This window comes from Dermacentor silvarum, chromosome 2 (genome assembly GCF_013339745.2).
Source record: "Dermacentor silvarum isolate Dsil-2018 chromosome 2, BIME_Dsil_1.4, whole genome shotgun sequence".
Classification (NCBI taxonomy): domain Eukaryota; kingdom Metazoa; phylum Arthropoda; class Arachnida; order Ixodida; family Ixodidae; genus Dermacentor; species Dermacentor silvarum.
Window position 1 is genome coordinate 21,708,414 of NC_051155.1, and position 15,961 is coordinate 21,724,374.

The 15,961-nt window shown below is 45.5% G+C and overlaps 1 protein-coding gene across 1 annotated transcript in view; it reads left to right on the plus strand.

Moving 5' to 3' along the window:
• The window catches only part of LOC119441354 (histone-lysine N-trimethyltransferase SMYD5), a 102,588-nt gene that overhangs the window by 33,545 nt on the left and 53,082 nt on the right, over window positions 1-15,961 (plus strand). Inside the window, exons 3-5 of the mRNA XM_037705967.2 lie at window positions 2,373-2,488; window positions 8,870-9,113; window positions 10,848-10,918. Of these exons, the coding sequence (XP_037561895.1) occupies window positions 2,373-2,488; window positions 8,870-9,113; window positions 10,848-10,918 (431 nt within the window). The remainder of the gene's footprint in view (window positions 1-2,372; window positions 2,489-8,869; window positions 9,114-10,847; window positions 10,919-15,961) is intronic.

The window sequence follows — 15,961 nt, forward strand, 5'->3', positions numbered from 1 at the left end:
GCGGTATGGGCATCGGCGGTAGACATGGCCGGCTTCCCCGCAGTGATAGCAGAGCGGGCGGTGGTCGGGGGCGCGCCAAATGTCCGTCTTCCTTTGGTAACTGCGCTGGGCGACGGGCGGGCATGCTGGCGGCGGCGGCGGTGAACGACGGAACTGCGGCATTACGGGGCCCTGGCGCGAGTGCGGCGGGGGGCCTTGACGACGGGCGACGGCGGCGTAGGTCATCGCTTCCGACTCGGGTTGTGCCGATTCGGGAAGTCCTAACGATTGCTGGATTTCCTCCCGCACGATATCGGCGATGGAAGCAACTTGAGGCAGCGACGACGGTAGAAACTTCTGCAGCTCTTTGCGTACTATCGGCCTGATGGTGTCTCGTAGGTCGTGGGAGAGTCCTTAGACTTCGGCGTACTGTGGCGTCGAACGGCGATTGTATTGCCGGTTGCGCATGTCCAGTGCTTTCTCGATCATCGTAGCCTCCGAGAGAAAGTCCTGGACTGTCGTTGGTGGATTCCGCACCAGTCCGGCGAATAGCTCCTGCTTAACTCCCTGCATGAGCAAGCGAACTTTCTTGTCTTCTGGCATAGCGGGGTCGGCGTGCCGGAATAATCGAGTCATTTCTTCAGTGTACATACCGATGCTCTCATTCGGAAGCTGTACACGGTTTTCCAACAAGGCTGCAGCTCTTTCTTTACGGACGATGCTCGTGAAGGTGTCCAGGAATGCGGCTCGGAACAGGTCCCAGGTTGTTAGTGCACGCTCCCTATTCTCGAACCAGGTTCTGGTGCCGTCTTCAAGCGAGAAGTAAACATGGCGCAACTTGTCGTCGCAGTCCCACTTATTGAACGTAGCGACCCGGTCGTATGCCTCCAGCCAGCTTTCGGGGTCTTCACATGGCGATCCGCGGAAAGTCGGCGGCTTCCTGGGTTGTTGCATCACGATTGCAGATTTTGGCGCAGGGGCTGTCATGGTAGCTGCTGCCGAGGTCGTGACTTTTGTCCTCTTGGTCGCTGTGGTCTTCTCGGGAAGAAGTCCTAACTCCGGCAAAAGTCCTTGCTGCCTACGGCTAGCTTGCTGGTCCTTGGCGACGTTGGCGCTGTCCTCCGGTTTTGGGCTTGGATCACGGCTTTTCGGGGGCGTCCGCTGCATGTACACAAAAGCACCTCCACCAGATGTCACGTAGTAGTGACGCTGAAGTAAACAGTCGTTAAACGGTGTATGACGAAACTGGTTGTTTATTGGGCGAACCTGTGCCCGCAAAAGCAAGCTACACTCGAAGCACAACGAAAGCGGTGAACACAGTCGGCGGTCGTCGAAATCTGATCAGCGGCGAGACGCGTCGGCTTTTATACCTGAGTCATCGAAGGTTCCAGATTAATCCCTGATGCCCGCGTGTCTTCCAGAAAGTTCTAGACAATTCGCGTCAGTCACACAATCAGATAACATAAGCGTCGGTGAAAACAGGCAACGAAAAGAAGCATCGATAACGTTCTAGAAACTTCCGATGCAGGCGCGTCCTGCGCTGAGCGATAATGTTTAACATTTGTTAGCCGGTGGAAAGCGGCCACCGGTGAAAGATAAACATGTATACGTGTCACTATTGACCTGCTTGCAAAGACCAGTGAGCTTGAGGTGTGCAGTGAAGTCTATTCTTACCTCAGCTCTTTAGACCATTTTCTTGGAAGTTTTACGAGACCTTGTGGAAGTAATTGATGGCTTATATTTGTCAAATGTTGTAGACTTGAATGTTGAGGCAGTACCAACACCACTTATCAAGACTGGCCCCAGGGAAACACTCTGACATTGCAATAGTGAGTGCTGTTTATTCATGCGGCGGAATACAGGAGGGAGCACAGGTGGCGCCACCAGATAGTTAAAGAAACATAGGTGGTGACCATCACAACATTCTTCAGTAGTTTCATGCTATCGGCAAATGCTCATCAATGGCGAACAGTGATATCCACAAAAAAAAAACAGCACGACATAAACTTGGGTTTTCTCTGTGGGACTCATTGTTTTTTTTTTTGTGCATAAGCATTAATTTTAGTGCTAGTGCATTTACATTTATGTAACTGTCTTTGTCTATTTGTCACTGAGCTAGCCCCTCAGACATGCACTTGTTTCCTAAAGATTCTGTCAGGATAAAGTTGGGCAGCTCACGTAAGGCATAAGACATGTAACTGTCAATTGCCTGACAGGAGAAAAGACCTTAGGGAAAGAGAATTGGTGGCCAAAGGAGGGAAATCAAATTGAGGAGGGCAGATAATTGGATGGAGTGGTGTGGGTGGGCACACGACAGGGTGAATCACTGGGTGATTGTCCTGCATTGAATTAATTAGTTTGTTAGAGTGGTAATGATGACGACATTCATGCAGGCAGCATACTGCAGTGAGGTGTGTCGCTCCAAGGCCTGGCAACTGCACCACCAGGTGCTCTGTGCAGTGAGCAATGAGCCCAGCCGCCCACTCCACAACCTGCTGGAAGCCTGGAAGTGAGTGACATTTAGACCTTGCCAGCAGTCCATGCATGGCAGCTTTCAAAAGCATTGACACTGTCGCCAAATCAGTTCTGCAGAAGCCCACAAGGTGGAGGAAGATTCTTGAAAGGGAAAATCCTCATCCCCCTGACTGTAGCATGAGGGTGAGTCTTCCTTCACATTGCGGGCTTCGTCAGAATTGATTTCCCATATGCAATGTCGCAGTGCTTTGAGTTGTCAAATAATTTAGACATGCTCTGCAATCTGCTAGCCTCCTGTTTAGTTAGTTTAGATGGTAGAGCATAGAGTGACCTTCCAGAAAAAGCATTGGTCCCAGGTTTGATCCATGGACCAGGATGAATTTTTCTTGAACTGTGAAGTTTTCTTTGTGAGAAACTCGTAGATTTCCTTTTTAGCTACAGTTGGGTGGATGAAAGTTTTCCTTTTTGTTGCCACCATCGCGTGCCCGAGCAAACATGAGTTTGCATGCTGCAATACTCTCTTCATTCTGGATCAACAGTAATCGAACAAATGTCCCAGAGGGAAGCCTGTATACGTGTATATGAACAAGCACAAAATTAATGAAAGAAAAATAAATCAAATAATTTTACTGAAAAGTCTTTTTTAAAGACAGGCGGCACCTTATGAATAATGTAACTGCGCTTCACCATTGGCAAGCTAGATTGCAGCTTGATAATGACTTCCGCTAAGTGCTCGCCCAAAAGTTAGGCTGAAAGATCCATATTATTCGTAGACATCGGCTCTTTGTTGGCAGTTCAGTTTTAATTTTCTGGGTGATATTGCCTGGAATTAACATAAGGCTCTAAAAATTTCGAAGCTCAACTTTTTTTCATTCTTGGAGACAGTTATGAGCTTCTAGAATGACAAGTTTCATCTTGCATTAGGATTTATGTGTGGCTCTTTTGATTAAAAGGTTAATAGGCTAATTTGCATAATTGTTTAATTACAATTTTATTTTATGCCTTTGTTGGAAAAGCAATCCCGAGGAAAAAACTTAATTATTGCAGCTTCTCTATTTTCAAAAAATTTCTAAAGCAATTCCATAAATACCCTGTATATTAAGCTTGTATACCCTCTTTTAATTTGTGGATGTGTTCATAGTTAATGCTTCTTGAATGTCTACACTGTCAGATTGCTATTTGCAGTGTGCCATGGGTGAATAAATAAATCTACAGTCAAATCGCGATAATTCGAACTCGAAGGGGACCGGAAATTTGTTCGAATGAAAAGAAGTTCGAATTAAAGAAAAGACGTATTTTTGAAGTATTCGAGCACCACAGCAAAATGCACGAACAGTGCGAGTCGTGAAATGTCACGGCGCGCAACCGCCCACTCTGGCCAACGTCGGTTCCCGATAACGGCAGCAAACGAAACTTCAGGGAGGGGACGGCAACGGATGGCGACGGGCGGGCGCGCGTGGAGACCATCGAAGGTGGGGGAGGAGGGCAGCAGCGAAGCAGATTTGGCCTCGGCAACTCCGCTGCTTCGGTGGCAGTGGCTTCGGTGGCTCCCCTCGCCCTCTCTCTCAGCTCCCTCGCAGCTCCCTCCCCTTCGGCTGTCTCCGTGTGCGCCCGCTGCCATGCCGGCCGGTGCCGATTAGCCCGCTCCCTGAAGTTTCGTTTTCTGCCAGTATCGGGAAGCAGCGTTTGCCGGCGTGGGTGCCGGCACCGCCGGTCCAGCCGGCCCGGTGCCCGCTTAACCCGCTCCCTGAAGTTTCGTTGTCTGTCGTTATCGGGAAGCGAGCATTTGCCGGCATGGGCAGTTTCGTTGGCCGGACTGGGCCTCTGCCGCTGCATTAAGGGGTCTCTCCTAAGCTTTTGCTCTATGGCAGTGTCGGAGCAATGCCGGTCGGAGGCGCCGCCACGTTATTTGGCGCGCTGCTGAGAGCATTGTCGGTTCGCAGTATGTTCGAATTAACCGTCGCAAATGCTTTTGCATTCGAATTACTAAGCGTTTTTGCTTATTGAAATGCACATCACTTTGACGGAACCACAGCGTCAGTTCGAATAAACCGGCAGTTCGAATTAACGAGATTCGACTGCAATGATAATTCAGCTATCACGATCAGCTCATCTATCTTTACAAATACTAAATTTGCCGTGCTTAAATGTCTCACGAAACATTCGACTTCATCCCCTACAGCAGGGATTCACAAGCATGTTGGTCCCAGGGAACCCTGTTAAGCTCCATGAAGTTGAACCCCCCCGTACGTTTTCATGCGCATATTTTCCGTTCGTTTCATGTTACATTTAAGTTCAATAAGTCCAAAACCATGGCCATTTACAAAATTTATGAACTGACATGTCACATTTGTTGCAATATGCAACTAAACTCACTTTGCTTGCATGAACAATTCGATGCGAGTCTCGGTCACACTCAGGGCCAGCCGCATGTCAGCTGCTTTTTTTAGCCAATTCCTATGCTTATTTTTCAGATAGGCTAGTGTTGAGAATGCCTGTTCACAGGCATATGCTGTTGTAAATGGCAGCAGCATGTCCACTGCCTTATCGAAGAGATGTGGGAATGAAGCAGCAGCCTCCATTCAAAAGGCAACAACACTTTGGCAGCCAAATTTCACCTTAAGGGCAGTGTTAGCCCGGAGGTCTAGAAACTCATTTTCCATTTCAACAGTTTCACTGCTCAGCGAGCTTGCATTAACATAGAAAGGAGACACAATCCATTCTACATTTTGAATGTCGAGAAAGTAGCTGGCTAGGTGAGCTCCAATAGTGCTTAGGTGAGTCATTATGATGGACCTGTCAGAACTTGATGGGCATTCTGGGCTTCAATGGAGCACAACCTTTTGAAGGGGCTGTAGTCCTTGCTTACGCGGCTCATCCAGCTCAGCAGCTTGCTACGGAATGCCCGTATTTTATCTGCAGCCATTATCAGAGTGGTATGTTTACCCTGTAGGCTCTCATTGAGCAAGTTTAATTGTTCAAACATGTCGGCCAAGTAGGCTAACTGTACAACAAATGTGCTTTGCAAAAATGGCTCCACTAAAGGTTCGTTGTCAGCGAGAAAAGCTACCAACTCTTCCCTGAGTTCAAACACTCTACTCAAGGCATTTCCCCTTGAGAGCCACCGCACTTCTGTGTGCAGCAGCAAATACTCACGGGCAGCACCCATGTCCCTGCACAGCACCTTGAAAAGGCGATTAGCTTTGGGTTTTGATTTTATAGAATTTATGGTTCTCACTACATGATTCATCACAACTGTGAGCTCTGCACTAAGCTCCTTTGAAGCCAGAGCCTCCCTATGAATCATGCAGTGAGTGAACATAATGTTACTGTTGACCTCCCTGATCAGTGCAATGAACCCTTTAACTTTTCCTGTCATTGCCCTGGCACCGAAGTTAAATACTTTTGTTATACCGACATCTGATACTGTTAAATTCCTGGGTGTTACTCTCGACAAACATCTTAAGTTCAATAGCCATGCCAACTCGTTAATAAAAAAGGTTTGATTTGGCATCCGCATTATCATTAAAACGCGTTCATTCTTCCAACCTCCTGTGATTAGCTCATTGTATCATGCTTATATTAATAGTCATTTATCATACTGTTTATCTTCATGGGGTAATACATATGCCATTCATCTCAAACCACTTGGACGTCTTCAAAATCAGGCAATAAAATTAATGACTTTTAGCTCATTCCGTTGCCATTCTTTACCTATCTATCAACATCTTCGCATTTTACCCATTCAACAGCTGTTCTATCACAAGTTGTCACTCATTACATTTCGCCTCTTTCATCGTGAAATATCATTAGACAGCCTCCCTTTTGATTAACTCATGAACAAAAATAATACTAGGTTTTAAGAACGCAATAATCTTCTGTTACCTAAAATCAGATCCAACTATTGAAAATTTACACTTCGCTTCTATGGTATTTCACTTTGGAATCGCATCCCTGCTAATATTAAGTCATCTCTTTCATTGCAATTTTTTAAACACAATATGAAAAGAATACTGTTAGCAGAACCATCTTTTCATTTGTCATAAATACATTTTTCGTTACATTACTTCTATTACTGTATCGTTAGGCTTCACATTTTCGTAAAAGAATTTGTATTTGGATTGTTCATTGATACATGTAGAAAAGCGAAATTTTTAGTTACGCATTACTAGATATTCCTGCCTTTGATTATTGATTGTGCTATTATTTTATAGCGCTGTTTTAATACCCATCTAATTGTTTTCTATTTATTATACCTTGTTCCCTATGAATTGTATTTTTGATGCGTTTTTTACCTTTTTTGTTTTGTTTGTTTGTTCGCCATCTTCTTGCTGCTCTAATACTCTTATGTATCCACTAATGATAGGAGGTCCCCCTGGCAGTTTCTTACTCTGGGACCTCCTGATACTGTATATAATGTGTAAGCTCTTTTTCTTTGTACATGCAATAAACAACAACAACAAACCGTCAGTGCAAACAGCGATGCATTTGCTCCAGGAAAGTCCTTTGGAAAGAAAAAACTCATTCACTGCATCAAAAATGTCCTTTCCAGTAGTCGTAGTCTCCAGCTCGATGCAGCACAGAAACTCTTCCATAATTACATTGCCAGCCAGATATCTCGCTAAAGTCGCCATCTGTGGGTAGCCAGCAACATCACAACTTTCGTCCACGGCAATTGCAAATTTCGGAGATTGCTGGATGGTTTCGACGGCTTGTGCTTCCACATCCGACGCCATTTCACAGAAACATCTTCCGACAGTGTCATTAGAAATTGGCACTTGCTGCACTTTCTTTATGTGTTCTTCCCCAATCAATGTCTTCACGACATCTTGAATACAAGGCATGATGAGGTCCTCACATATTGTCTGCAGTTTCAGTTGCTTGACTATCCTGTAACTGAGCAGGTACGATACTTTCATCGTGTTCATGGACGTTGCAGAATTCTGGAACAAAAATATTACAGATTCTAAATACTCGCCACAGCCCAAAGCATCTACTCTCGGTACTTAGAAATTTAAAAAAAAACTCACCTTTTTGAGTGAATCCATTTTTCGAGCTTCCAGCTGTTGCTTCTTTTTTGCAAAGTAGTCGACCTTCCTATCCTTGAATGATGGGTGCTTCACGGCGAGGTGGCGAGAGAGCTTTGCTGGGTTCATGCAGCTGTTGGCCAACACTTCGTAACAAATAACACACTGGGGGTTTCCGCCAGTTTCTGTAAATCCATACTGCAACAAACTTCCGGAGTATGCTCTATGTTTGCCCTTCTTGCTCATGTTGCACGACGTGTCGAGAAGGCTAGGTACAGCACGCAACACGTTTGGGGCCGACGGTGGAAGCGGGAAGGCTAGCGTAGAAGAGATGCTAGGCGTAGCGCGCAACATGTTAGAAAACAGCGGTGGTGGTGGACGAACTAGCATAGAACAACAGAGGCTAGGCATAGCACACAACACATTTGGGGCCAACGGTGGTGGCCAGGCTATTTTGACATCGGCAACCCACGTGGTGCAAACTGGGTGCAATCGTCATGAGCCAAGACAAGACACCATCGCAACCAAGGAATGCCGAGAAAGAATGAAAGTTTTCAGTGCATATCGCACGGGGACACCTATATTATTTCATCACAAGAGGTCTTAGAATTAGTGCCGACTGTATTTTCAGTATTCTTTTTATTCTTGAAGTGCTGCTATCGAGGCTGCACACTTCATCTCAGCGAAACGAGTTCGGTGAACGCACTTCATGGCAAACGTCGTGAAACCTTTCCGTTTGTCACTATTGGCAAGGTACACTCGCTCGAAGTGTAACAAAATTGCCGTAACCGCCTGTCGCGGCGCCAACGCATGCTAATGTTTCATCGAACAAACTGTTTTGCGTTGCTCCGTGTATTTTCTTTTCTTTTTTTCGTCGATTGTACGTGGGCGTGCACGCTAGCGGCACCTATCTACAAACGGGAGAAATGCGCATGGGAGTAATTTAAGACCTCCGAGATTCAAGTGCAATAGCTTAACCACGCGGCCCGTTTTCGGAGGCTGGCTTGCTACAAGCTGCTGGCGGGATTTATTGCACAGCTTGCGCGTTTCTTTTATGCACTGTGATGCGCTTTTTGATACTCGGGCGTTAGTAATGGAAGTTCCTTGGATCGAGCGCACCTCGGGTTCGCCATCCAAGTGACTTGGCAAGCGCGGAACCAAAGAAACTTTATCAGCGGCTCGCGGAACCCCGAGGAGGGGCCTGCAGAACCCCTAGGTTCCGCGGAACCCACTTTGAGAAACCATGCCCTGCAGCTTGGAAATACTCTGCACGCATGATTAGAAAAGTGTAAAAGCAAGCAAGGAAAATGAGGAGCCCTCTACGGTGCACTTGCACTATTCATTGTACCCAGGCTTATCGCAAACATTGTGCTCTGCATTTCTCCCAGGACCATGCACTACCCTCCAGAGACCACCACCGTAGAGCTGGCAGTCAGGATCATGGCTGGCTTTGTCCAATCTGAAGACAAGGTTAAAGCATTGACTGTGCTCGAACGCTTTGCCTCGGGCTGCACCGCTGAGGAGCAAGGCAGCATCCTGTCCAGACTGTTGGGTGACAAGTGGGTCGAGCGGCTGAGGACGCTGCGTGACCTGACAGCTGCTGTCTTCCATGGCCACCCCTGTGTCGCTTCGGTAAGGGGAGGTCAGCTCTAAATGTCACTGCTGGAGCTGGGAAGGCAGCTCTGGGCTCCCCTTGATGTAAGAGGGAGGTCGACAAAGTTGCCAGGCGGCTTGTTGAGGTTCATCTCCAGGGGTACAACGATCTAGAGCAAAAGGGGCTGTGAGGGCACCATAGTGAAAGCTTCCAGAATAGTTTTGGCCACCTGAGGCTCTTCCACGTGCTCCGAATGCTTGGGGCACGAACGTTCTTGGATTCCACCTCTATCAGAATGTGATCACCGGGGCTGCAGGGAATCAAACATGCATCCTCATGCTTATCAGTAGATTGCATTAGTCATTCAGCCACCACTGCAGGTAATAAAATTGAAGTTGCAACTAGGTACATGCACAAAGAGACAGAACAAGCAAAAGCAACATGGCAACAGTCATAAGTTTTTGTTAGAGTACCAAGTTGTTTTAAAACACGATGCTAATATAAAGAGCCATAAAACAGGGGTCCAATTGTTGAGGGATTGGGACTAACAATATCCCCTCTAGACATGTGCAAGATAAAAAGGGTGTTTAGACTTTGCATTGAAACGCTATTTTATACATATAACAGGCTCCCCCAAGCTAGCCTCAAAAGCTTGAATTCAACAAATGTGGTGGCTCTCGGTTATCATGGAATCTAACCAGATGCAATTGAATCTGTTGTTGAACCTGCTTGCCTGTTTAATGAACATGTTAATCTCATCAAAAGAGGTTCTTATATTAGTAGTCAAGCCCACTTTTAAGAGTCCATTTAAGTCAAATTTTCATCTACTGTAAACAGTTTTATCAACACAAAAAAAGGTTTTACAAGGAGTCTGGCAGAAAACCGTCCACTTATAGCGACCCGGTTCCACGGTCAGTTCTGTTACAATGAACGGAATGAACCACGGTGCAGCCACATCTTCGTGAGCCAGGGGAAAACAGACAGCTGCATGACACGATGCAGCCAATCAGTGCAGCGCTTCAATTTTGTCTTAAGGTGTACTTTTCCCTTTCTGGCTCAGCTGAAGAAACGTGAAGTTCATCGTCGAAATTTGACTAAACAGATAAAATAATTGACAAAGGCGCGCTTCATGTTTCAGAGTCTCTGCAGGAAGTTGGACACAAAAGATTGCAAAGAGAAATCACAAACATGGCCCGTGCATAGAAAATGTGGCCACAAATGTTTGTCAGCATAAAGAGTTCCCTTATCAAGGCCACTTCAACCTCGTTCCTGTTGATGATAATAATTACAATTGCTAAACATCTTTTACATTCCTTGTGCCTCTTATTTCCTTTTCAACACTTGTGAACATTAGTGTGTGTCTTTGTGTGCATGACTCAATGCTTGTTTAGGGAGTAAATGCTTACTGCAATTTATACCCCAGTCCTTGAGACGTAAATGTGTGTTGGCCTTTCTTGCTTCCTTCGCTGACCCACACTGCCAAATGTTCACGCATGACAGCCTTGCATCATGATTATGTAGTCAGTAGCTAAGGCAAAAAAATTCGATATGCAGGATATTTTGTTCATATACACCTTTAAGTTGACCAGTGGAATCACATTGCGTTTGGGAATCAGAATATGTACCTGTTAAATTATTAATCATAGTAGTAGTTGCTTACTTTCTGTACTGTGCAGTGGATACTTTACGGTTAGTTGTGTGCAAAAGTTAGTAACTGTGACTTGGACTTCACTATGGCTTGCCTTGTTCTGTTTGCCTACTCACACTTTCAGTGGCTAACAGATGAAGGCTTCCGATCTCTGATGGCATTGGTGGCAAAGAGCGGCCAGATCATCGGCACCAGGTGGGCGTACCCTATTGCAAAGCATTGATGGCACCTGGCTGAGCTGTAGTGGTGCTACGGGTTTCCACTATCTTCAGCCAAATTAAGTCTCTTAGCCTAGAGGTCAAAGGCCGCTTTCTTCCTGCACAGCGCAAGAAAAAAGAAAAAATAGGATGCTTATGTATTTCTTGCAAATTTTGGGGACAGATATTCAGTGGTGGTAGTATTGGGTCATTGCTAAGCAGATATGACCTTTTAATGCCAAGCTTCATTTCTGCAATCATAGCATGTACACTAAAATGAATAAACAGCAAGTTCATTATTTAAGCTTTGTCAAATAGTTGACTGGACATTCCCATTTTACATGCAATTAACATGTGGTCATTCTACAAAGCCACATGAAAACATACAAACTGAGGCTGTTTTCCTAAATTACACACAACTGTTTGATAATGTGCCATTTCAATGATTACTGTTAAAGCTAGCCCTATTAAACTTGCTCCGGAACATTCTGAATAGGACTGAGAAATTCTTGTTCAGCCGATCTCAATACATTGTTGTTAACCTTGCCTCTGATCTTGTGCCTGTAACATCTAATGTACTCCAAGGTTCTGCTAATTCGACTGCACTCAATTCGATCTCAACCAGAAGTCTCGGCCGGCACCCAGCTCAAACTTGAATTATTTCAACTCTAAAATCGGCCTTCGTTGGATAATTCGAACTAGACCTGTCAGCACGCATGTGTCTGACTCCTATGGTGATTTCAATAGATCCCCTTTTAATAACTGTGTCTGTCTCGGCAGAGCTTAGGGGACAGTGAATGCTTTGAAACACGCGTCAACTCCCATCAAAAACGCCTATTTTCAGCCTTGCCTGCAAAGAATTTTAAGCAAGTACCAAAGCGCACAATGTCTGAATATGGTACTTACCCAAATATAATGCACGTCTTTTTTTTTTTTTTTTCAGGTAAATTGAACTGCAAACTGCTTGTGCAGTGCAATCGGATACAAAACGAAAAGCGCCTTCACAGAGTTTGTGCTTTACCGTGTAACAAGGATGTATTGCAGCGAAGCTTAACTTAGGAAACCGGTCGCCATTGTGCAACACATATTAGACCCTTGGGCATTTTTCTAGCTGGAAAATTGAGTGCATGTTACATTTCTATTTTGTTTAGGAGCTTTAATCATCATTTCTATGTTAGTTTTCTACTGTAGACACAGAAAATGAGAGCGCATTTTGTTCGAAGGCGTGTTAGAATCCGACAAATATTGTCAAATAAAGCAGCAGTGTGTTTTGTCATTTTTTCAGGATCTTGTTAAATTTGACCCACCGGGTAATTTGATGAATTTTGTCGGTCTCGTCAGGTTCAAACTAACAGAAGTAAACTGCATGTATTCACAAGCTGCCTTAACACTCTTCCCAAATCGAAATATTCACTGACAATAGTGTAATCTACCGGTCAGTTTCTAACAGTATCAACACAGTAAAACTTCAGCATGAGCTTGACCGTGTCCGGGAATGGTGCTACCAGTGGCTAATGACTCTCAATACGATTAAATGTAATCTTTCCATGACCCACCAAAAGTGTCCCGTTACTTTCCTGTACACCTAGGGTTCTCAAGCATGTTGGTACGATGGAACCCTGCTAAGCTTCATCAAGTGTCAAGGAACCTCCCCCCCCCCCCCTTAAGTAAGGATGTTAGGCATAGCGTGCAACATGTTTGGGGCCAATGGTGGTGGTGGACAGGCTATTTTGATGGCGACGTGCAACGCACGTGCCGCAAACTGGTAGCAATCATCATGAGCCAAGACAAGACAGCACGGCAATCAAGGCATGCTGAGAAATAATGAGTTTTCAGTGCGTATCGCACGGGGAGACTTATAACCTTTCATCACAAGAGGTCTTAGAATTAGTGCTGACTCTACTTTGCGTACTTTCGGATTTCACGAGACCGAAAAAAAATAGCCGAATTTGAATTAACCAAATGTCGAATTATCGCGGGTATAAAGAAAATATCAAATGCCTACTACATAAACCTGCTTTTATTTACTGAATGAATTGGCAAATCCTGTTTATATTTTGCACAAAAGCAGTGCGGAAACTGCAATTCTCGTCATCTCTTATCTGATTAGCGCTCGCTGCGTCCATGGACTTGGAACATCCCTCGCAGCGTGGCATCTTCATCTAAGGCCCGATTCTCACTACCACGCGCACATACATTATATTTAAATGCGTAAGCATTTCTAGCTTTCCCAACAGGAAAACTGTTCGTGCGTCAGTTCGTTCCTCCGTCTGTCCGTCTCGCGTAAGGCGATTGCTTGTGCTGCCTGTCGCTTCAACGCAAACGAAGCGGCAAAAACACAGCGCACAGAGTTAGTAGTCGGCACTATCTGTCCGCTTCGCAGAACGCTTTCAAGATACGGTCCATGCGGCCCTGCCAGAATACCTTTGATCGGTCCGTGCCGCCGCGGGAGTCATTTGATCACGGTTCATAATGGTTCGGCATAGATGGACAAGGAGCTAAAGGGCGATAACGGCTTATGATGATCGAAATGTCCTCAGCGCACATGGCGCCGCCACCTGCAGTACTTTGCTTACGTCATCAATGCACCTTGCTCCTCCATTCTTACCAGTCTGTGTCGCCGCAGCGCTGTCGTTTTTAGTGGTCAGATGAAGTGTCATAATGCCAATAATGACACCCGGCTGCATGGAGATGAGCAAGTGGCACAATGCTTACGCATGCTTAAACAACCCCTGGAGGAGTTCCTGCTTGAAATTTTTTAGCGAGTGAGCTGGTTGCCAACAATTTGCCCGTCCATTGCGATGTAGACGGTGCGCTTCATCCTCGACATCTTTGCGCTGAGTCAAAACGAAACTACTGTTTGCCGCAACCGCTGTGGACAAAACCGCGGCCGCTATTGACGTTGACCTTGCAGTTCTGAAGGCAGGCGGCTGACGTGCGCACCAACACAAAATGAAACTACCACTTGCTGCAACAACTGCAGATGAAGCCGCGGTCGCAATCGCCGTGTTCATAGATGGCGACTGCGAATTTTTGAAGGCACCCGGCCGACGCATGCACCGAGTCAAAACGAAACTACTGTGTAGCGCAACCGCTGCAGACGAAACCGTGGTGGGTATTGACGCGATCATGAATGTCCAATGCGCAGTTATGAAGGCACCTAGCCAGTCGCCAATGCGGTGTTATGCGCGGCGACAAACATAAGAATAAAGGCTTTAAAGGCGCAATAGGCACGAAGCGTTCTGGCGTTGCTGTCACTTACGATTTCTGCTGATGGCGATGCGGACTTGGCGATTGCGGAACCAGGAAATATTTATCTTTGGCTCACGGAACCCCGAGGAGGGGCCTGTGGAATCCCTCGGTTCCGCGGAACCCACTTTGAGAACCCGTGCTGTACACAATTGCTAATGAGCCTATACAACCAGTAACATAATTCAAATACCTAGGTGTTGTTTTGTCTAGTGATCTTTCATGGCATGCGCATGTTACTAACGTCATATCAGTAAACAGAGATCATGGTTTTCTGAAGTGTCACTTTCAACACGCGCCCCAACATTTTAAATTACCATCCTATATCTCTTACGTAGTGGCGTGGAGCACAGTTAGAACACCCGGCTTCTAATCTGAAGGTCGCAAGTTTGAATCCTCCTCCATTGAACTACATTTTCAGGCATGGAGTTGCGCCTGACACCGGCAAAAAAATATATTGCTGAGAGCTAGTGGGGCTATACTAGTCATCATCATCATCATCAGCCTATATTTTATGTCCACTGTAGGACGAAGGCCTCTCCCTGCGATCTCCAATTACCCCTGTCTTGCGCTAGCGTATTCCATCTTGCGCCTGCAAATTTACTAACTTCATCATCCCATCTGGTTTTCTGCTGACCTCGACTGCGCTTCCCTTCTCTTGGTATCCATTCTGTAAACCTAATGTTCCACCGGTTATCCATCCTACGCATTACATGGCCTGCCCAGCTTCATTTCTTCTGCTTAATGTCAACTAGAATATCGGTTATCCCCGTTTGTTCTCTGATCCACACTGCTCTCTTCCTGTCTCTTAACGTTAGTCCTAAGATTTTTCGTTCCATCGCTCTTTGTGCGGTCCTTAACTTGTTCTCGAGCTTCTTTGTTAACCTCCAAGTTACTGCCCCATATGTTAGCACCGATAGAATGCAATGATTGTACACTTTTCTTTTCAACGACAGTGGTAAGCTCCCAGTCAGGATTTGGTAATGCCTGCCGTATGCACTCCAACCCAATTTTATTCTTCTGTAAATTTCTTTCTCGTGATCAGGGTCCCCTGTGAGTAATTGACCTAGATAAGCGTACTCCTTTACCGACTCTAGAGCCTGACTGGCGATCCTGAATTCTTGTTCCCTTGCGAGGCTATTGAACATTATTTTTGTCTTCTGCATATTCATCTTCAACCCAATTCTTACACTTTCTCGATTAAGGTCCTCAATCATTTGTTGTAATTCGTCTCCATTGTTGCTGAATAGGACAATGTCGTCTGCAAACCGAAGGTTGCCGAGATATTCGCCGTTGATCCTCACTCCTAAGCCTTCCCAGTCTAAGAGCTTGAATACTTCTTCTAAGCATGCAGTGAATAGCATTGGAGAGATTGTGTCTCCTTGCCTGACCCCTTTCTTGATAGGTAACTTTCTACTTTTCTTGTGGAGAACCAAGGTAGCAGTGGAATCCTTGTAGATGTTTGCTAAGATATTCACGTATGCCTCCTGTACTCCTTGATCACGCAATGCCTCTATGTCTGCTGATATCTCTACTGAATGAAATGCATTTTCATAATCTATGAAAGCCATGTAGAGAGGTTGATTGTACTCCGCAGATTTCTCGATTACCTGATTTATGACATGGATATGATCCATCGTAGAATATCCCTTCCTGAAGCCAGCCTGTTCTCTTGGTTGGCTGAAGTCAAGTGTTGCCCTGATTCTACTGGAAGTTATCTTGGTGAATATTTTATACAATACTGAAAGCAAGCTAATGGGTCTATAATTCTTCAGTTCTTTAACGTCTCCCT